Source organism: Lissotriton helveticus, chromosome 12, assembly GCF_964261635.1.
Source record: "Lissotriton helveticus chromosome 12, aLisHel1.1, whole genome shotgun sequence".
Classification (NCBI taxonomy): Eukaryota; Metazoa; Chordata; class Amphibia; order Caudata; family Salamandridae; genus Lissotriton; species Lissotriton helveticus.
Genome location: NC_136073.1, coordinates 447,416,567 through 447,441,010, shown reverse-complemented (window position 1 = coordinate 447,441,010; position 24,444 = coordinate 447,416,567). Strand labels below are relative to the sequence as shown.

Genomic DNA, 24,444 nt, shown 5'->3' with positions numbered 1-24,444 from the left:
TTCTAGACTACCTAGCGAAGATCAAAGGGGATGTTTTACTTCTACAAGAAACCAAACTCTCCAGGGAAGATTCGGCCAAACTGAGGGCTAGATGGATAGGAGCGGCAGCCTGCTCACCAGCAATAGAGAAGAAGCGAGGAGTTATCACACTGGTAAACATAAATTCAAAGACAACCATTGAAAACCGCATGACGAGGAAGGTAGACTGCTAATAACACACTTGAGGAGGGGTGACGAAACTATACTGGTAGCGAACATATGCGCCCCAAATACAGATGACACGGTATCTGGGAGGGGATCTCGAAGAGACTGAAGGCAAACTTCCCAAATGACATGACAATACTGGCAGGAGACTTCAACCTGGCACTAGACTACATCCTAGACAGACAGTCGTCCCACGCCCTGCCCCCAGCCTCACACAACACTCTAAAGAACATATGAAACAGATTCAACCTGAAAGACCCAAGGTGACTTCAACATCCCCACACCAGAGACTACACTTTCTACTCAACCCCGCATAACTCCTACAGTAGAATAGACTACATTCTCATCTCAGGCTCACCCACACACTTAATAGAGCACACGGATATAGCGGCAAGAACAATTTCTGACCACTCATGCATTAGCCTACAACTAGCAGGGCGCCACAACGAAACCCCCACCCGCAGATGGCAGTTCAACAATGTAGTCATGGCAAGACTAGACGAAAACACTAGAATAGAGCAAGCCATCAAGGACTACATGAGGTACAATAATACACCAGACATGGACCCCAAATCCCTGTGGGATGCGCTCAATGCGACAGTTAGGGGGACACTAATAGATATCAAAGCCAGACAAGACAAGGAGGCAAAATCACACCTAGACCAATTAGAAGGAGACATTAAGTGCCTAGAAACAATACACATCAGTGATACTAGGAACCCCAACTCCCTAAAAGATCTCGCAGGAAAAAAGTATGAATACAACAAAATCCTGAGTGAACGAGCTGGACTGTAGATAAAAAAATACAAACAAATCAACCTATGCGAGGCAAACCAGGTGGGGAAAATCCTAGCATCATACCTTAAGCACAAACAGAGACAACACACCATCTCATCCATCACAGACTCAAGCAACAACACGCTCACCCACCACAAAGACATACTACGAACGTTCAGGGACTTCTACCAAGATCTTTACAAAAGAGACAACACTCTAGACCAGGAGGGATGCAATGCATACCTAGACAGACTAAATCTGCCCAAGATATCAAACGAGGAGGCCCTGTCACTAGGACAAGAAATAAAAACGAAGGAAATAGAAATGGCGGTCAAGTTCCTTAAGGACAACAAAGCTCCAGGACCAGATGGATACACGGCCTCCTTCTATAAAACCTTCCAAACTCAGCAACTCCCAATCATGAAAAAAGTCTTTAATCACTGCGAGAGGGAGGGGGTGGTAACACAATCCATGATGGAAGCAAACATAATAGTCATACCCAAGGAAGGCAAAGACGCACAGCGGCCCCAAAACTACAGACCCATCTCACTTATCAACACAGAATGCAAGATTTATGCCAAAATCCTAGCCACAAGATTAAATAACGTTCTCCCTCAGCTGATTAACAACACACAATTAGGCTTCCTGAAAACACGCATGTCCCATGATAACACAAGACTCCTTTGCCATGTTCTTGAACAATCTTCCAAATCTACTAAACCGGTGGTAGCAATCACACTAGACGCAGAGAAAGCCTTTGACAGCGTGTCCTGGCACTTCCTAGAACAGACAATGCGAGCATACAACCTGGGAGAAAGTTACATGAGGAAAGTAATGGCGCTGTATAAAACCCCCAAGGCACAGATAGCTATAAATGGGACAAGTTCACACCAATTCAATCTTCCACGCGGGACAAGACAGGGTTGCCCCCTATCCCTGCGCTGTTCCTTTTGCCACTCGAGCCCCTGATTAGAGACATCATAACCAATAGGAATATGCTGGGAGTTACCAGCAATAAGACCACAGCCAAACTTGCAGCCTATGCGGACGACATACTCATAATAACAGAAGACCCAGAAACCTCGATCACAGCCTTTATGGACACCATATCTCTGTACTCTGCCCACTTCAGTTACAAACTAAACAGAGGCAAGTCTGAATGCATGCCACTCAACATACTCACAACCAGAGAGGTAATAGGTGACTCAGGATTAGCCTGGCAAACCGGGTTCGTCAAGTACCTAGGGATCCAATTCGGGAAGAACCTGAAGACCACTCACAACCACAATGAGAAATTAACCCTAGGAAAGGTTAAGAAACTACTACAAGCCTGGTTGCCCAAATTCATCACGTGGTGGGGAAGAATAGACACCATAAAAATGATGATCACACCAGTGGTCAACTACCTGGCTGGCATTTTTCCTTCTCACACTCACAGATGAGTTCCACCGCAAGATAGACCAAATGATAAACAAGTTCCTTTTGCTAGACAAGAAATCGAGAATAAGCCTACAAAAACTAAAACTATAGAAGAGACTAGGAGGGCTAAACTTGGCGGACTTCAGGACATTCAAGACGGCATTCATAACAAGACAGGTAATGTACTGGATCCTACCAAACCAGACGTACATGCCAATTTGGCTCACCATTGAGAAGGCCATACTAAACAATATCGACCCAATAACTCTCCTCACTGCGAACAGGCACAAGTGAACAGCCCTATACTGAAAAACACAAGAAACGCGCTACTTAAGGTAGAACAGAAACACGGACACAGAATTAAAAACTCGAACTGGGAATCTCTTTGGGTGAACTCCAAGATAAAGTATAGAGGGAAACCCCTAGACATGGAATCCTGGAAAAGACTAGGGTTCTCATACCCGGACCAACTGGAAGACGGGGGAAAACCATGCACTTTTAACACCCTAAAAACACGACATAACCCTCCGGACATAGAACTCTACAACTTCCTCAAAACAGCCTAAGCAAAATCAAAAATAGAAAGGCACAAACCCTAGATTATTCAATACATGTAGAACCTAAACAAAGTGGGCCACCAGGTGTCCCACCTATACAAACTTCTCTGACCGAAGTCCTCAAAGCTTAATAACAAGACAACCAGTTACTGGGAATCACAACTAGACACATCACTCACAGAGCAAGGGGTGGCTGAACTGGGGGACTTGCCTTAGGGGAGCCGACATTACAGCGCTAAGAAATGCACCATGGAAGAACCCCAACAGAGGGATGTGGGCAACCCTGGACAAATTCCTAGACCCCAACGAACCCCCATGAGGGAAAAAAAAGAAAAAAAAAAGAAAACAGTCGGTACTAACCGGTGGGTCCACCTACAAAGAGAAGCGATAGCAGGTCAGAGTAGTCAGACTCGAACACTTCTAGCAGACAGATGGGCACCCCGAGAACAAAAGCCAGTACCTATATGTTTTGTGTTAAATGTTGCACCTCGAAACCTAGAACAAGCGCCAATACCTACATGTTTAATGTTAAATGTGGCAAGTCAGAGAGGCAAGGTTGCTCAGACATATGAACCCTTCCAAAGTCCTACGAAATCCAGCGGCCAAACCTCATAGGCTGGGGTCCTTGCAAGAACGTACGCAACAAAGTTTACATGTTAAATGTCATATGTTGTAATTGTGAAAAATACCAATAAAAATATTTAAAAAAAAGATAATGTACTGATACCTTATTGAACAATGAGTATTTTGAATATCATCTGCACTCCTCTGCAGTGCAATAACAGTTCTAACCTGAGAAATAAGCCCTTGGTTAATTGAGCAGTCATTCAGTCTCAGTTCTAGCTCTGCCACTCTCAGCCTCAGGACTGCTTTTTCTAAATGGTGGTGAGCCATAAAATGTGCCTTCCCTTCTTCTGCGGTGGCTCACTGGTTTGCTTTATCATCATCAAAGTTTTATTTCGATATAAATATATCATAAAAGCATTTTACAAATTATGTGAAAAAAATACAATTTATAATGATTACGCAAAGAAGTCAGGTTAGAAAATAATAAAAAACATCTCTCGGGATGTAAATTGCTTTGCGAAAACAGTAGAATACCTATTCTAAATTTTGGACAGTTAGTAAACTACATACCACAACCTGAAAAATTCATATTACATAATCATTCCATCAATAAATAACAACTTATTGAGTGATAAAAGGATAAAAAACCCACAAGGGGATGTTACAAAATTAATTAAACTATCTCCGCTTTGATACAGAATAAAAACAAATTTAAAAAGAGTCTTCAACCAGGACATAGCGCTTTTGATCTGATCACCCAAGCCCAGCTAAGGAATTTGGCCACACCGCAAGCCAAAGTTGTATTGGTGTCTGCTTGCAATATTCTAAGCGCTTCGCGGTGATTCCTAGTTCCTAGTTGCCAGCAAATAGGTTTTAACCATCTAGTTCTTGGTTTAATGTAAGCAGGGCATGCAAACAGAAGATGCAGGATGCTTTCAACCACTCCTTCACAGTGTGGACAAGTTGGGAGTGTTTGATGGGGAGTGCTTTATGCTGTGTAGCATTTCACATTATTTACTAAGAAATTTAGTCATTAAAAAGTTCAGTTTAGTGGGGGATAGGTGGTGTATGTTAGTCATACCTTTGTGAAACTAAACTCTTATGAATGAGAAAGGGTGTATCATGGAATTCACCTTACACACTATACTATAGATAGTTAGCATACTCTTAACTTGCTTTTACTAAACAGTTTTTACTGTCAGATCTCATAGAACAAACTGCAGAAAGCTGAAGTTACTTACAGATTTGTTCAATCTTGGAAAGTTAAGTAGAAATGTCCAGTTTAGGAATTAATGTCTTGCAAATACATGCCTTTGCCAATAACAATTCTTTCCCAGACATAAAACAAAAAATTATTTGCCTGCCCCAGAACACAAACCAAAATAACAAGTTACAATTCTGGACCATGTGCATAAACCACAATGAACTACTTGTGCACTTGGATGTGATCATTCTAAAAATACACAAAGCTCCACATTTGCACTGAAAATGCATCCAGAACAATTGTTAAAATATATCTTAAACAGGAAAATGACTGTACAATGTATTATACAATTTGCAAATCACTATCCTGGTTTAGTATGATAATCTTGTAAAGAATCGCGGACTGTAACCCTAGATGGGTTTAAGCCTTCTCTGTACGTCTGACACATTCACCTTGGAGCAAAGAGAACAGTTTGCATCACAAATTCTACAAATCACAAATAGCGCACCAATTAGGTTTATTATAAATCCTTAAAGCTTGCTAGTAGGAAACCCCAAAAGAAACGTTTCTTCATGTTTGTTTCAATTTTGGAGTCTGTTTACAAGCTGCACTTTGTAGTATTTTTAGTAGTACTACAATAGTGCTACTCCTATACCACAACATGCTATTTACAAACTTACGTGCAGAGGTCTACCTAAGCTGCTTTTCTATGCAGAAACGAATGCTCCGGTGGTGGAGATATCTGCACACATACACCTACATTTTTGTAGTAAATGTGGGTGGGGCAGTGGTAGTGACTGAAAAATGGAAAATACTTTCTACAAAATGGCCAAAGTTTAGGGAAGGTTAAGGAAGGGTTTAGATGGGGGGGGTACAAACACCACCCACAAAAGAGTAAAACCATTGTTGTTTATATATTGCACTTCTAAAGTTACTAAAGCCAAAAAGGGCGCGAAACAGTAATGAATGTATTCCAGGTCAACCTTGAAGTAGTTACAGCACCACACATGGTAAGCCACTAGTAATGCAACAATACACTCCACTAGAAAAAGATAGTGGTTCCAAATATCTATAGACACATATTGAAAAATAAATGAACTTGTTTTTAAAGATCCAATAATGTTATCAAATGTTTTAGGTAAATCTTGTGTAAAGTATTACATCTTTTTAATCATCTAATATTTATCCTGTTAAATTTTATAACATACTTAAACAAGAAGAGAGGTAGGGAGAGTAGTATGACACTCTTAATCCCCGGTCATTTATTTATAATCAAAAAAAGAGTGTCTTAAGGAGTAGGCTTTGCCACAGTAGGGAGCAACAAACTTAAACTGTAGAGACGACCTCACTGGGACGTTTAAAGAAAGCCCTCACTCACCACCTAGTGATGACATGCTTCATCATCGGGCTCCACCAAAGAGACAGAGTGTCTCTTTGGTGTGCTGCAACGCCAGATCTACTGCGGAGCGGGATAGTGAGATCAGGGCGTGTTGTGCAAAATTAAGCTAACGAGTGGTGAGGGTATTAAAAAGTCAGTAGTGTATCGAAAGGAAATTTTTATTCTATGACCACTAAAGACAATGATTAAAATTATGTGTATGGAAGCAGTCCACATTAAGTTGAGTGGTAGATTCCGAAGTATCAGTCGACATGTTTCTTGCCATCGAAACGCTGTATTTTTACCCGGCAATTCTTCAGGACTAAAAGTGTTCTATACCCTGGTGGTATGGACGCGCTAAGGCCCACCCTTACCTAGGGGCGTGAAAGTGAAAATTAAACAAAATAGTGAAAAAGTGCGAAAAATTAGGAAGAATAAATGGCTTCCTAATAACTCCTGGTTTAGGAGGCTTCAACTTAGTGGTTTCTGCACTTTTCTGGTGTTAAAATAAATCACCATGGATCTCAGGAGGGGGGTGGGAGCGTATTCGGCACACCGCCCTTGACGCCCGGCACCCTCAGTCTACCTGCATCGCCCTCGGACTGGACCCTGAAGATTCATTTATTCTTCCTAAAAAATTACACCGTTTCGATGGCAAGAAACATGTCGACTGATACATAGGAATCTACCACTCAACTTAATGTGGACTGCTTCCATACACATAATTTTAATCATTGTCTTTAGTGGTTTTAATCATTGTCTTTAGTGGTCATAGAATAAAAATTTCCTTTCGATACACTACTGACTTTTTAATACCCTCACCACTCGTTAGCTTAATTTTGCACAACACGCCCTGATCTCACTATCCCGCTCCGCAGTAGATCTGGCGTTACAGCACACCAAAGAGACACTCAGTCTCTTTGGTGGAGCCCGATGATAAAGCATGTCATCACTAGGTGGTGAGTGAGGGCTTTCTTTAAACGTCCCAGTGAGGTCGTCTCTACAGTTTAAGTTTGTTGCTCCCTACTGTGGCAAAGCCTACTCCTTAAGACACTCTTTTTTTGTTTATAAATTTTATAACATGACTTACAAAACTTGCAACACACCTGGTAATGGAAAGAGCGTTTGTCCTGAACTCCCTCTCTCATTTATAGGTGAAACACAATTCAAGACCAACCAATCAAATCCAGACTAATTACATAAGAAATGAACACATACACCAAACAACTTTTTCTTCCTTCACTATTTTAATGAATGGGTTTGTTGTGTTGCCACTCATGTTGAGGAATAATTATTTGAGGAGAAGTGAACAAGTTAACAGGAAAGGATCAACATCCTAGGGGTTTCCAGGGAAGGAGTCACTGCCACATTCGGCTTCTCACCCGAAGTGATATTTGATATGGTTTCAGACTGAGAGCAGAAGCTGTTCCTTGTGCAGCCCTCTCCTATGCTATACCTTTCCAGAGGGTCAGTTGTGACAAGACAGGCATCTCACAATCAAGACAGTCTTGATGTTTGCATCAGGTATACTGAGATGCATCTCTAGAAGAGTGCACCGTTTTATTGCCATGCCACAGTCACAGGTAGAAAGGCTCAGGATGGCAGGGGGATTTTATGCTTATGCCCATTTCCCTTGTGTGCTAAATGCCCTTACCCCATGTGACACTTCAGCCAACCTCTTTGAGCAGCATACCTTTTCCACACCAGGTCCTGCTGGCACTCCATCTATGTGTAAGCGGTCTGTGATACTAGGAGCCGCTTGACTGATATGTATGCTGCCTTTTCTGAAAGCTTACGTGACAGCTGCATTTTCTGTTAGACCTACTTGCACAAGGCTATATGTAGAACAGATATCCTTTCAAGACATTTCACATATATTTGTTGCAGATGATGCAGAGTATGCTACTTCCCCCATGCTACCTCAAAGGAAATACAATAGGGTGCACATAAATACGAGACATTATTTGAACGCACATTTAGCCTCCTTAAGTTACGATTTAGATGTCCTGACAATACAGAGAGAGGGATGCTGGTATACGCCACTGAAGTTGTGGGCAAAATTGTTGTAGCCTGTTGCACAACAAAACCATGCAACAGGGCTTAGTAAAAGAGTTTGAGCCGGATTTACAACAGTATCTAGGTTCCTGGGGTGGGATACAGAAAAGAGGACAGAGAATATTGGTGTGGATCAATTAGTCAACTACGTTTCTTTCTTAGCTGTTTGTTTTGTCATTGCAATTTCATCTGGGTAGTCTCTTGTCAATGATAGCTTGTGGACTACCACACCATCCATACATGCCATCCTGAAACAACTGTCTAAATTACATAATGTCATCAACATACGTTATGCTCTAATAAAAAATAAATTGCCACTTCACTTTCTATAACAAACACTTTTCGTTTACAACATTTAAGTACAAGCTCTCACATAGCACACTCCTGCTTTACAACATACATACAGAAAAAACTATTTTTGACACATAAATGATGTACACAAATAATTTCAGTTACAATTTTTGGGATACTCTAAATTTTGGGGGATTTTTCCCAGTAAACTTTGCTGCATGCGGTGGTTTCTCCTTTGTATGCAGAGATCACCCCTCTGCATGCACATGTCTAACCCCCCCCCCCCCCAGGTACAGAGGTCTCCGCCTGAGTGTGTATCATAAAATATAGTTGTGAATTTACAGTAGTAACTTTACGGTCAAAATTACATTCATGCAGACTTCACCCCCTAAACTGAGGGATGGAGACATGTAACTCTACACTTTGGAGTAACTTTGCACTCGAAATCGGTAAAAGTAAAAGAGATACTACAAAGTGTGAGAGTAATTTTACACATGAGTAAATCTACACATGTAAATGTACCTTAGTCAATAGGCCCCATTGTCACCAGCATAGTTTTCTTTCAGGTGCCAAGAGATACATTTTTAAATCATGGGTGTTTACAAGTTCATATTGAATTACATCGGACTTCTAATGAGAGTTACATTCCTCACGACCACAGTGCACCTGAACATCTGCTATCTCACTTTGCATCCCCTATCGTACCACTCTCTGAAGCTTTATAGCGTACAGTACTCTGACATGACCTGGACCATCTGATTATGTATAGGGTTAGAGCGGGACTTTACTCTTTTTAATACATGGTATCTTGCATAAATCTAAACCATATCTGGTTTCTTTAAAAACATGAAATCTTACCCGTTTTCCACACTATAGCGGTCTTGGTTCACTTTACAAAAAGATGGATAACATTAGCAAAAGGAGGCATGTTTAGTGTAATGCATTGAATAATATTGCTCTGTTGAAGGATACAATTTTCATCTCCGTCTGTGTTTTTGGGAGGTCCTGGCATGTTCAAGAGAACAAGTCTGGCATCATGTGACTTGTTCACAATAACTTCGTTCAGCTTGACAGCTGTGTGCATCCTTCGGACATTGGACTGGTTTCTGTAAAGAAAGAAATATAACTGAAGTTTTAAAAAGAACCTCCCATTGTCGAATTACCAACTATTGTACTTGTACAAGAAAATATTATTGAGTAAAAGTTCTTGTACTCTAAAGTCTACCATATGTGTAATGAATAGGAAATGGCATTACTATGAGCCAACATGCACAAATACAAACTCTTTAGCGTAATAACATTCCCCAAGTAAATGCCTAAAGATGTAACCAGCAAAATAACTTTCAATCAAAAGCTAAAGCAACCAAAAAAAAAGAGTAAAGGCAATACTATTTTCAAACATGAAAATATGAAGAGATCTTATTCTACAATACTCTTTGAGAATCTTTGTATCCTACAGAAAGGGATTTCAGGTATGAACCGATTTACCTGCAGGGTAATCTGGAGAGCCATGAATGACGGCTAGTTTGACAAAGGTGTGTTGTGTAACTGCTCCATCTCTTACCTGGAACAACCTCCCTCAGACTGTCAGTTTAGAATAGGGTTACCTGCAGTCAGATTGGCCGCACAGAGAGGACTCTTCACCAGAATAGGGTACTTGTGGGAACTAATTGTCCTCTTTTTCAGAAGCAGCACAAAGCTTTTAGGGCATGATCACTTTTCACTTGTTTTATTTTAAACATAAGGAACCATATTTATTACCATTCATGTTGCCAATTAACAGTTGTCCTATGTGTGGCTGTATATGTCATCTGGGCTCTTATTAAAATACTGAGCATTTCGAGACACCTTTTTTCAAGTGTCTTGATGTGGTGAAAACGCCCCACAACAGGTTTTTGTATTTGCGGGGTTGTACCAGTAATTGCTGCCCACCCATTCAACCACTTAAGTAGCTAACCAAAAGTTCAGTGCTCTTGTTAATCATAGTTAGATATGACAACACTTTTCAGGTCAAAAACAGAGACAACTTGTACCAAAGTGGCCAGGGCGATGCTGGGTCACTCACACAGGTATGGAACCTTAAGCCACTAAACCACAGATGCCCTTTTGAATGCAGAAAATATGAGTGGTTACTGACAAGCAGAGATATAAGTTACCATCCAGGGATCGAAGTTAGAACGCCTGTGAGCAAACTATTCAGAATGTTTACCTGGCAACTATCAGGTTGGAAAAGCACCAACTCAATTTTTGTGAAATAAAGCAATGTACTGTTTTAAATAGTCTTTAAGCAACATTCTGTGAGGTTATGCTGCTGTGCTGGCAGAGCCATCCTCCTGGTAATCTTCTCTCTGCTTTGACACTACTCGAGCCATATGTACAGCACAATGAGAAAGACTAGATTTGGAAACTTTTGCGCAGTACCTCTGCGTGCTGGTGGAGGGCGTCATGCGGCTCCTCACTGATGCTGTTAGGCTCTGGAAAGAATGTGCAAGGACTATATAGGCACCACTTCCGTGTGCTTGTAATATTATTAAAGGGTAAAGCCCAATTCACAGAATGGGGAGGATGTAAGGGTTGGTGAGGAATCTGCATGACTGACATGGAATCGCATTACAAATTTTGGTTTGTTTTGGTAGAAGTTGGTGTATGGCAGGTTAGCACAGAGAGCCTAAAGCAATTTCAAAGGGAGTACACATCAAATATGTGACAACCTAGTTAAGGTTTCAATGAGGCATGACCAAAAGAGAGAGGAACAAATATTGCAGAACTTTTTTTTAAAAAAGCATCACAAGCAGTGACCTAAACAATGAGGGCTGGTTTGTCAACTGTTATAAAGGCAGGACGAGCGAAATGGTATCTCTTAACTGTGTTGAAAGCAATGCCTTGCCAGGCAAGAGACAAAACAAACAGAATATCAAAAAACTTGGCCAAGAGGGGTCAATCTGGAGTGTGTCTCACTAGACTACAAATTTGTCCCACCAACAGGCGAATACTTTTTTTCCTGAGGGAGACATGGCTGCCATGATTACATCAACTATCTCCGGAGGAATGTTGAAGGTGGTCACCGGTGCCTGCTCAATCTCCAGGCATGACGGTCGAGATTCCAAAGGCCAGGGTTCAGTACCCTGCGCTGTTGTGACAGCAAATTCCTCAGGAAAAGGAGGCCTGATCGGAAGACAAATGAACAAGCCCAGGAGTTCTGGATAAAATACTTTCTGTACCCAACCTTGGGCCACTATGATGACTTGGGCCCAGTCGTTCCTGATTTTCTTCAGAACGCAAGGCAGGAGTGGTATCAGCAGAAAGGTATACAAGAGTTCCAAGTTCCACTCTAGAGGGAATGCATCCCATTGCGAGAGGTACCTCAAACTCCAACGCGCAGGACTGCTGAAAGTGAGCATTCTTAACAAGAGTAAATAGATTGAGCCTAGGTTCCTCACATTCGTAGAAGAGTCCTTGCACAAGAGTCCTTGTAACTGTCACTCATGAGCCACTAGGCATCGACGACTGAGCTCATTCGCCCTGGAATTCAAAGACCCAGGCAGGTGGTGCAATACCAGGAAGAACCCTTGATAATACAGCCATTTCCAGAGGTGTAGAACCTCCTAGTACAGAGTCTAGGACACCACATCGCCCTGCCTGTTGCAATATCACATGGCAGGGATATTGTCGGCAAGCTCCTGCACCAGCCTCCTTTTGGCGGTTGGAAGGCCTTCAACATCAATAAGATGGCCCTTCCCTCTAGAAGGAGGATATGGAGCCTCGCCTCCACCGCAGATCAGAGGCCTCTTATCTTCTCCTCTCCCACGTGGATGCATCAGTCACTACTATCAACTCTGTGAGGGGTAGGGAGAGTGGTCTGCCACTCACCTAATTGTGGTCTAGTAAGCACCACCACAGATGTTGGCACCACCGAGACTTCAGTTCCTGCATATGCCATGTGGAGTGCTTGACTAGCTGGATGCCGGAAGCATCAGTCAACCTCCATGAAATCCAAGACAGAGGCTGGAAGCTTGAGAACATAGCCTGAATGTCCTGGAGTCTCTTTTCTGGGGAATAGGCACAAAACTGAACAATATTCAGATGGCTCTTAAGAAGGGGAGAATCTGAGAAGTAATCAGATGCAACTTTGGCAAGTAAATAGAGAAATCCAAAGATGACAGGAGGTTTGACAGAGTCTGGAGGTGGTTTATAACTGTATGGGGTGAGCCAGCCTTCAACAGCCAGTTGGCGAGGTAGGGGAATACTGGGACCCCTGACCTTCACAGATGTGCTGCTACTACTGCCATCTTTTTTGTGAACCCCCAAGAGACTCTATTGAGACCAAAGTGGAGCACAGCGAAATGAAAACGCCCGTCTCACCACAAATTGAAGGCGGCGCTGATGGGCCTGAAGGATGGGTACATGGAAATGGGCATCTTGCAGATCCATGACACTATCCAGTCTCCAGATTAGAGAGGACCTGGACCAGTGTAAATATCTTGAAAGTTTTTCCTTCCAGAGGTGTTGAGAAGGCTCACGTCTAAAATAGGACAAATACCTTTTCTTGTGCTGGCACCATCACAATGGCCCCTTTAACTCAAAGGGTTTGCACTTCCTTCCGTAAGACAGATCCTCAATCTGGCACTCTGGAAATGATAGAATGTGTGGCAGAGTGACTATTTGCTGGAACAAACTTTTCGATGTGATGGTCTGCCAAACAAGCAAGAATCATCAGATCCTGCCTCCAACCAGGTTGCTGTGCTCCACTAAGTTCATGCTAAAGTAGTTTGACAGGTGTGGCTGCAGGAAAGACACGTGACGGAGAAGCAAGCTGATCCAAACCATAGGTGTGATGGGAACCCCCTTGGCCCAGGACTTTCTGGACTACCCAGCTTGTAATGTCTGATGGAATGGGGTACCTCTGCAGAAGCCACAAAGGGTATGGTAGTGCTGAGGGAGCTGGTGAGATAGGGTAGATAAACTCAGGGAGCATGTTTTGGCCCTACTCACCTTGAACCACTCCAGAGCAGAATCTGCCCTCTACCCGAGCAGGCGAGTCCGATCAAAGGGCATGTCTATGGACGATTGGGCCTTGCCTGAAAAAACAGTTGGCAGCAGCCAAACGTGGTTGTGAATGGTTACGCTGGTGCCAATGGCCCATCTGATCGGTGGTGTCTATGTCACAACAAATTGTGAAGTTGACCACATCACAACTATCCAGTATGTCTTGGGATAGGATAGCTCGATAGCTCAGAGATCTTCTGGGACACCTGGGAGGACATGAGCCATAGAATTCCAAAGAGTATAGGAACAGTGTCCTCAGAGGCAGCTGGCACAAAAAAATTGAGGAGTATGCAGGTGGAAGAAAATACTCTTTCCAATGGTGTCCATTCATTTGGACTCCATATCATGGGGAGTAGTCAAAATGTTATTCAGGTAAATTCGACTTTTAGACTCCTGCACCACCAAGCTTTCAGGGGAGGGGTGCTGAGACAAATCAACGCCATTGCCTTCACCTGCTTCAAATCCCTCTGCAAGGGATGTATGTCAGTACAACGCGATCTTTTAGATCGCGGTACTTGACATCGCAGATTTTACAACGCAAGTCGTTACAACGACTTGCGTTGGAGGGCGCGGATTTAGGAATTGTATAATTTTATATTCCAACATCAGTCCCCGTAACAGTAGGGAAGGTGTTAGAATATAAAATTACAACATTCCTTATCCCACAGCGCCATCCAGCGCAAGTCGTAGTAACGACTTGCTTTGTAATAGCTGCGTGGAAAAGGTCGTGCGGTGTAAACACCGCGTTGTAAACGACGTTTCCCCTCTGCAACACCTTCAAGTGGATCCCCCCCCCCCCAAATGCAGAAAGACCGTCACCCATGCACTCATAACCAGCATGCTGGACAACGGTAACGCCCTCTACGCCAGAGTCCACAAATCCTGCCTACAGAAGCTCCAAACCATCCAGTACACCGCAGCCAGACTCGTCCTCGGAACCCCACGACGTGAGCTCCTACGAGACCTCCACTGGCTCCCCATCAAAAAGAGAGTAACCTTCAAGCTACTCACCCACGCCTACACATCCCTCCACAACATCGAACCCAAATACCTTAACGAAAGAGTCTCCTTCCACGTACCCAAAAGGAACCTCTGCTCTGCCGACTTTGCCCTGGCAGAGACCCCACGCATCTGCAGAACTAGAGCAGGCAGAAAAGCCTTCTCCTACAGCTCAGCAACGGCCTGGAACAATCTCCCAGTCAACATCAGATGCTCCCCCACTCTGCACACCTTTAGGAGGAGCCTCAAGACCTGGCTCTCCAACTGACCTGGAGCTGCACCCCGCCCCAGTCCTGTGAGACCCTCACGGTGAGAAGCTCACTTTAAAACCCCTGATTGATTGATTGAAGAGTTGCGTAGAGTAGTAGCATCTCTCAATCTGGTGACTGACCGTGGGGCCAGAGCAAGGTTTGGCCCAAGACCCCAAAAGGATATCTGTGTCTTAATGAAAGGCAAGAGGGGCTCAGAGAGGTTTGCTCTATCTGCAGCACTTCTATTCAAACATTGTTTTTGACCTCTTAGGAGTGAAGCTGGAGGTGAAGAATGTTGGCTGCTGTATGCATGACCCTGGCTCTCTCCTCAATCGCAAAAACAGGGGATGAGAGAAGTCCCAACTCAGGGAAAGAACCCAGGCCACTGGCTTCTTGAATGTCATTATACCAATTATCCTTGCGGTGGGGTTGCCCAATTTCATCACTGCATCATAATCATCGTTTGATTTCATGCCAAATAAGGAATGCAATATATGTGTCTTTCCTCGTGGATGTAGCAATTCAAGTGGAGGAGGTGCTGCCTCAATGAAAGCAGAGCAGGTCCTCAGTTGAGGTCATAGCTACACCGTCTCCTAGTCAAGAGCACGCTCTGATTGAGTCGGAAATGGCATTAGGGCTCAACGAACCAGTGTGTCACTGAAGGAACAGGAGCCAGAGGAGGCCCAGTGGTGCTTTTGGGGTGGGGGGGTCCACCTGGTGCAGAGGGAGAACACACAGTTTCTAACCCACATGGAGTGCCTCTCGGCTTCTTAGGCCTGAAGGTGTGTCAGTGGGAGTAGGTAAGGATCCAAAGAGTCAGAATCTGGCTTCTTGAGCGCAGTCACTGCAGGCCATGGGTTTGTGCCCCACCCTAGGCATCACAGGAAACATGATGATCTGTCATGAGAAGCGGTCTTAAAGAGACGAGAGGTAGTTCCTGATCCACGTCTAGTGGTGCAGAAATAAAGAAACTGATAGGAATTGGCTTTTTGTCGACCAGAGCAGAATTTGAATATTGCAACTAACTGCATATTGGAATTGTACACCAATGTGATGTGTGCATTATTTTTAGAATTATATATAATGTTACATGCTTTCTTAAAAGTGAGACTATAAACGTAAGGCTTGTTATATGGGTTAACAGTGCAACTCAAAATGTCTATTCACTAAGATCACCGCAACTGTACTGGTCCCACAGCAGAGGAAGATGTTACACTTGTTCTCAGTCATTTGCAGTGCACAAAAGATTTACTTCGAGACCAATATTAAATGCAAAATTGAACTTATGTGTGAGTGCAGTTTGAGCCGATCAAGACACTCATCTCTGTTTAGGTAGTTTCAATTTGTTCGAGTCATATGTTTGCAGAAGGGCAATAGATCATTCTCAGATTTATTGGGGGTACAGTGGAAAGGATACCTCCAGAGGAAAAGGTATTTACCTGGCAGAAAAAAAGTAAGCGTTTGCACAGTAGACCCTAGAGGAAACCAAAGGGACTATCACATGAAGTTCCCATGAATATACACGGAAACCTGTGCCTGGAAGGAGCATTATAAGTGCATTCCTGACCATTTTTTCAAATCACAGTAGGTAGCAGATCTGCATTCACATTAAGGTGTAAATCAATGAGTATAGGCTTGTTACTTTCTTTGTAAATAGCCCAATAGGTGGAAAACTAAAGGACTGGTTATTAACTCGGAGGTAAATGCCAGTCCCCGCAGAAACAGCAATTTGTGTAGGGATCCCAATACCGAGTTGTGTGATAGATATAGTACCCCTGCAGCAAAATAAGTCAGTGGAACAATCCTGGGAATAAATCTGATATATTTACTGCACCCAGAAAATACAGCACCTGGGGGTAAAGGCATTATGGGTTTAATACCAAGCTCCCTCCCCTTCTTCCCAAGTTTCTCATAATTCGGAACCAAGGCCATAGGGCTGTAACCCTGCTGTTTAGGAGAAAGCAGATTTTGTGTTTTAAGTAACTATTGCATAAAAAGCACTTCACACAAAAAGACGACTTACAAGATTTTCCATTCTCTGTTAGCATGATCAAAAAAGGAAAAAATAGAAATATTAAACAGCTTACTCTAAAGAAGCATTGTTCTGTGTACCAACATCAACTACACACATCTGCTGTGTTTAGGAACCATTGTAGAGGAACTGTACAAGGGCTGCTGAGCAATTTGCATATGTCAGAGAGCATTAATATGGAACATAGTAAGTACAGACACAGTGATAATGTAGAGTTGTAGTCAAATAGATTTTCCCACAATTATACAATGTAAAATGTCTGCACAAGTCTGACATGCAAATTCAGTACTGTAAAGCGCAAAATAATGTGTGGCAACGGTTTTGTGGACCTAGAATCCAGGTGACATTTAGTAACCTTTTTCCTGCACAATAAGTGATACTTTCTGAGTATTGTTTTCACACACATCAACCCGACATCAAGACTAGGACACGAATTAAGGCCTGTGGAGTTGGCCCCTTTAGGACAACCACCCATCCAGCCCTCTGAGATAACGATTGCAGGGTTATCAACATCTTCATGGGGTCGAGGTAAGGGGGAATGATGGTGGAAACCCAAGGCTCCCATAAAATTATAAAAAAATTAAATCAGGGCCAGATTTCCTAGCAATCCCTTACTTTGCCTCGGAAGTTCACAGCGAGATTTAGACTGCTGCCAAAATCTTCAGATGAAGTAAAGAGATCAGAGTTGTTCCTGCAATTCCCATAATTGTAACTTAGCAAATCACTGCTATTAGAAGCCCAATCAGAATTAAATGGCAACTCCCAATGAGGGTGTAAATAGGTTTCTGATCCTTTCATGATAGGAGGAATTGAATTGTGGGACAAGTGAGAGGGTATGGTTTGAAAGTGGAGGATAAAGAAAATTTGGATTTTTGAACAAGAACAATTCACAATCATATACACTAATATACATTCACACTCTAGTAACAAAATAATGACGGTAAGCTGTACTGTTAGTACAAACCCACTAGTGTGAGGTTGAAACAAGCAGGCAATGGAATAAGATGGAATACATCTTAGAATACCGTTGATATTTAGGTTCCTATGGGCAGTAACTGTGTTGGCATTAATAATTCCTTAGAACCTTTGTTAAATAAAGATACCTTTGATTAAGGTTATCAAACATGTTCCTCTTCCTTATTTGTGGAGCTGAGCAATGTTCACCATTAGATCTTTACCTCTAGCTAAGCAAGTGGCATAACGAAAGTTGAGGGGGACCCCCTGCAAGGTACTTGGAGGGGCCCGCTCTGGATTTAATCCGGAGCTCTCGAGCCGGAGTACTGTGCTGAGGGGGCCCACTACAGATCGGGAGCCCCACTGCACCGTGGGGGCTGCGGAGGCCTGTGTTACGCCCCAGCAAATCCTGAACTCCAAACGCTCTTGGAAACACTCCAGGGACACATGAGCAAAAACAGTTTACATAGTAGTATTTCTTTTAGAACACAGCAGTCACTGGTATTTTGTGATTTTTTTTACAAGAAATAAAAAGTGATATGATAACAGTAGGTCTTGCAGAGGAGAACCTTTTTACTTACACAATACTTCCTGATTAGCATGATTTCAAAACCATACTTGCCTTTCCTGTGAGTGGCTCTGTGATATATATTTAAGTAACCCTTGACTTCCTCACACTGTATTTAGAGACTTTGTCTATAAAGCAGGACACTATTTCTAGAGATGACTGTCAGTGGGACTCTAAATGAACGTTCTAGAAGAAGAAAATCAATGTAAAAACCCACACACATTGGTTTGTTTAAACATATGCACTGATATTTTTTCATATCAACAATCTCTATCAGTGTGAGTGTGTTTTTTTTTGTTGCTGCACATGTCTGACTACACATGTGTTCGTGTGTGTTCCGTAGGACACCTATATACTTAATTAACTCTACTGTGGCTGTATTTACTGACGTACCCCCCTTTTGTATCGCGTACTACACACAATGTTCCTAATATTCACAGAGATCACACTGGATGAGTGGTCTGAAATTCACCGTGACAATTTTAGTAACTAGTATTTTAAGGAGAGATTATTCCATTGTTTGAAAAATAGCAGCCACTTAAGTTATCTGACTGAGAGGTCGATGTAAAAGAATTTTAGATAGCAACTCATCAGTGTGGTATGGTGTAGACTTTGGATTTTCTGTTTCAGACATACACGCACAGTCCCAATCAAGAGAAAGATAAAATTAATTCTGGCTGGTTCCAACTGCATTTTGGGCCTTCTGCACTGTGATTATGATGTTTTGCACATGTTTTTCTTTAGTGTTTATGGTTTGACAAACTAAGAGGTGAGTAATAAAAGCAGCGGTAGCTAAACAAAACTGAAGAAGTGGCGACTGTAGGCAAAAAGGTACAGGAATCAATTAGGGTATTAATGAAAGCTGGTAATCCAGAAAGACACCAAGGCTTTAAATTATGTGTGATTAAGTGACTTACTAAAGAATTGTGCAAAGTAGTCAGGTGGATGTTGGTTTTGCCCAAAAACAAAAAGTACCAAACAAAGTAACCTTTGTATTTCCTGCATTAGGATGGAACCAGCTCCAGCAGCTCTTGCCCAGCAACGTCTTTTAAAATATTTGATAAATAAGACATCAAGTTTTTAAACTGGATGACATACCCAATAATGTAAATGATAATCGAATTCTCACCCACTTCAGATTTATATATTTTGGCTAAGCATGAGCGGAAAATCCGTTACGTCAGCGGATTTTTCGGATTTTTGGGGAATCCGCAATCCGCGGATTTTGCGGATTTCCCATAAAATCCGGAAAAAAAAATCCGCGGACGTAACGGGTTCAAAAGTTGAACCCCCACTCATGTAACTATTTTACAATGGTGCCAGCAAGCTGCCAGCGCCGTTGTAAAATAGTTACAAAGTTAGCTTGCACAGGAACCACTAGATAAAACGAAGCAGGTGCTGCTTTATTTTATCTAAGTGCTTCCTGTGCAAGCTAACTTTGTAACTATTTTACAACGGCGCTGGCAGCTTGCTGGCGCCATTGTAAAATACTACAGCAGCTCACTCAAGGGACCCCTGCGCCCTTCGGGGCGATTGCATAGTAACACACACATGGTCGCTCGAACTAGTTGATGCTCAAATTCAGTGACTCATTCATTAGCCCAAAAACAATCGTGAGCGTCGTCGAGGCTGGACAGGTGTGCCTTCTTCCCAAATCTACCGTGGAAAATCAGCTGTGATGCTGGATAGACTTTGCATCCTTGACTTTCACGAGCGCAATACCCATGAGTAGGCACATTGTGTTCGCACGGGTTTCTGCACGTTCGCGAGCGTTTTGTACAATAAAACCCTCGCGAACTTGCAGAAACCCGTGCGAACACAAAAACAAAAAAAATACCCTAGGATCCGCGGATTTTGCGTATTTTCGAAATACGCAAATCCGCGGATTGCCAATACGCAAAATCCGCTCACCCCTAATTTTGGCCTGATTCTCCATATCCAAAAGTGGCCATATGTAGACTTAAAATAGGCATGAGAATTAGCACATGGGAACGCTGCAGGGACCAATATGATTATCTGGTAGTTGATGGTAGAATAGAAACCAATGGTCCTACAGTTAAGACCTAAACCATTGCATGTCTTTTTTTCTGTAAGTCCTTGTACTGGTTTAAAGAATATTAAAAGTATAATCTTCAAATTATCTCTATTCTGGGGCCTCAATTATCTCTTCATTTTAGGCAAAATGTAATTTTACTTTTTATAAATCACCATAATTTTACCTCACATGGTATATATGCCACATAGAGAACAGTGTACACATTGATTAAAACAACTTTTTCATCTGTCTTGAACTCTGTGAATTGTACACTGAATTATGTTGTGCAATCAGGAACTAATCTGACACAATAGTGAGACACTCACAATACTAATGCACTTTGCTTTTACATGCTGCTTTCTCAAAAACACGTTCAGAAAGTTGTAGCATTGGTCAATAAATATACTACACAATATTGGGAAGCAAAGAGCTTCATTACTGCTGACCAAGCTTAACTCTGCTCCATACCTATGTGTGAGGCAATAGATAACTAATTATGGGACATATGCTCAGCCTAGGTTGATTTATTTTTCAGCAAACATTTCTAAAACCTGTACTTACGGTTTGATACTTATAAGTTCCCTGAAATGTTCTAGTGCGTGGTTCCTCCCTCGTTTTTCTGAGTCTATTTTTTCTTTTGTCCAGGTCATTTGAATTGGTTCAGCCACAGTCTCCACTTCTTCTTCTTCATCAGAATACAGACTTTCCAAACGGATTATTGAATTTCTGTCCTTGACCAATTGTGCCTAAGGAAGTTTAGAGTTCAGAAAGTGATTTTTCTTTTAATTGTTATTTGAATGTTATTTAAACGTTATTGTGTGGCACAGTTTGTATTACAACGTTTCAAACATTAGTAAACTATCAAAATGAACTATAACAAGCAAGATAACTTAAGTTAAGCTGTAAAACATGGATACAGTTAGCAGTTCACCTAAAAGCGGAACAGAGATTGAAAAAACTAATAAACAAATATAGGGGAGTCCGTCAAAATGACACACATTTCATATAATAAGGTAGAAGAAAAACACATTCCACTCAAATTGCACAATAATGGCAACTTAAACCGCAAAAATTGCTAGAATCATTTTTCATTTAAATATTTAATATGCCTGTATTTTCTATGAATGAACTCGATTCGTCAGTCACTTTCTTCACCCTTGTCCCAAAATTACAACAAAACAAACTGAGAACATACACATAGAGAAAACCTAAATGGTCAAAGCACACTGTTTTATCCTAAGAAAACTTTATTGACAGTAGCATTACAATACATCCATAATCAGAGATACTCTTTAAATTGTCAAACGAGAAACACTTGTACTAAATATTGATCAATACTATATATGTGTAGAGAGGATCACAGGTAAAACAAAGAAATATCAATAAAGAACTATTAAAAAGAAGATGTATTGTAATGTGAAAAATATCAGGTATAAATATATTTGCATCATACTTTTGGGAGTTAACTTGCATTAGTATCTATATCTCACAGCCAAATGCTTTGTCCCATGGCCTCTAGTCAATCATAAGATACTCGTTTTAGGAAAGAAATTAAATATGTCCCAAAGTCTCTAGGAGTTAAAGTATTTATATAATGACACACAATGAAAGAGCCTTTTATATTGAATATTTGTTCATATTTTACAAGCACCAAAGGATGTTAATTCACATTATATATGTGGTCCCTCACTCCTGTGCAAAGGTGTAATATAGACCAAAAAGAAATATTATCTGAGAGTGTAATGTCACAAAATATATGAGCAATAACTTTGTTATATTTCCACTACCTAAGCATAGCCTGCATAGCATTGCACCTATATTTTACCAATTAAAAATGAGATTGACTATAAACACTAAACCTAATATATTTTAATTATTACTTTACTGTGATTGATTTTAAGAAATGACTGATGCTATATACACATCACCTTTTTACTTCTCAATGTTTATGTATGATACATTTATGAAGATCTATATCCCACTTGTTAATTATGTAGGGGGAACTTACCAGACGCCGTGAGGTGAACGGCCAGCGACACCTGGGCAGATTGAAACGCCCGACTAGCGCCACCATCCGCAGCATTGCCTGAACGCCGTGAGGGAAACGGCTGACACCGCCACAGCGAGGACGCCGTGAGGGCTGGGACTCCATATCCCAGGTGCCCCGGCGGAAGCAGGCGCAGGCGCGGGGAGTGACGCAACACGAGCGCCCGGAGGCGCAATAAAGAACGGAGCGCCCTGAGCTCCCTGGGGAACTTACCAGACGCCGTGAGGTGAACGGCCAGCGACACCTGGGCAGATTGAAACGCCCGACTAGCGCCACCATCCGCAGCATTGCCTGAACGCCGTGAGGGAAACGGCTGACACCGCCACAGCGAGGACGCCGTGAGGGCTGGGACTCCATATCCCAGGTGCCCCGGCGGAAGCAGGCGCAGGCGCGGGGAGTGACGCAACACGAGCGCCCGGAGGCGCAATAAAGAACGGAACGCCCCTCGCACACGCGAGTCGAGCGCGCGGGAGAAGCCCGGGAAAAGGGCGGGCCCTCTGAGGCCCTCAGAGGTCATCAGTGGTCGGGCGGGCCATCCCACTAACATTTCCCCTGTAAGGTCAGCTACCTTTTTGGTTAATAGAATGGGCGATTGCACTGTTATAAGTACTACTGCTGATGTTCCCATTCAGGAAATAGATACTTCAATAGTATTATTAACATCCTTTGAGACATTAATAGACACCGCGTTTAACGAGATCGTTGAAACGGAAAGAAGGTTTTCTATGGGCCCTATGAATATTAATCAACTAAGTGCCACGACCTGCTTAAAAGCTAACACCCATATAAACCCAGAAGTTATCGTGGTCAAACCATCACATCCTGTTGGTACTGTACCCATTGTCCTGGATGATGAAAATACTGTCACATATGTAGCCCCAGAAGTAGCTCCTGATCCTACCTCAGTATCAACATCTATAGAGGCTACTAGTAAGGCACTTGAGAACGCTGCAGCTAAGAGAAAGAGGGGCCCTGTAAAATTAACACATAATAAAAGGAAGCAGTCCCTAAGGAGTGTAAATCAACCAACACCACAAAGCATGTGGAACAGGGGGAAGAAACAGAAACCGAACCAACACATAGTATCTGTGCAGGAACAACCTCATCTGGGTGATGTCGTAGTCATAAATAATGAAGACTCAAATTCCATGTCAATTTCCACCCAGACGGAGTTCCCCATGGTAAATAATATAAATAGTCATCACTCCAGATCAGAGGGGAATCTCATTGAGACCATCGCAGACACTATTTTTAAACAATTTGAAAGTCAATTGAACAAACAATTTAATAATATTTTTAAAAGACTTGACAGACTGGAAAACCTAATTAAAAATGATGATGCCAAGAGAAAAGGCACAGTGAGCTTGGACAAAATAAGAGTAGAACGTCTGCTAAAGGACCTGGAATCCACCACTCGTGTTCTTACTTGCGGGGATCAAGACATTAACAGGGCTAAGGAACTACAGGCTGCTACCAATCTACCAACTACTGCATCTGAGGTTGCTAAAAGCACCAGCACAAGAGGTAGCAACCCGTCTGTTCCCTTAACTAAATCCCCTTTGCCCCTAAGTATTGTTGCTAACGCCTCAGATCCTTTGACTAAATCTTCCGCTCTTCCTATTGCTGTACCCGGACCACCCAAGATAATTAACAAGAGTAACCCTGCGGCACGCACTATTACAGTGCAGAAGGCCGCTTCGAACCCCAGCCAGTGCTATAATAAGATCACACATGATGACACTAGGCCTGTTAAACACCAAGGCCCTGCATTACATCTTCCACCTGATGCTTGTCCTTATGTCTTAGTTCTGGCTGGTATTCCATCTCTCAGGGAAGGTCAAGGAGAATCGTGGGTCCAACTGCATAACAAGTGTATAGACTGGTTAACAAAGCATAAGGGGGTGGGCTATGACATTTCTAAAGAGATCTTATCCACAAGGCGAGTAACCTGGGTTGGTCCTCTCTTCAAAAATATTAATGGGGACTGTATAGTAATTAACTTTAGAATCCCGGGCACTGCAAAATTATTGCTGAACAAAACCTCTGTGCGACATGGCCCA

General features: G+C 42.3%; 1 protein-coding gene across 1 annotated transcript in view; it reads right to left on the bottom strand.

Annotated features, from left to right (window-relative positions):
• The window catches only part of SLC12A4 (solute carrier family 12 member 4), a 546,284-nt gene that overhangs the window by 5,885 nt on the left and 515,955 nt on the right, over window positions 1–24,444 (bottom strand). Inside the window, exons 22-23 of the mRNA XM_078670770.1 lie at window positions 20,899–21,083; window positions 9,425–9,558 (exon numbers count right to left, since the gene is read on the bottom strand). Coding sequence (XP_078526896.1) covers window positions 9,425–9,558; window positions 20,899–21,083 — 319 coding nt within the window. The remainder of the gene's footprint in view (window positions 1–9,424; window positions 9,559–20,898; window positions 21,084–24,444) is intronic.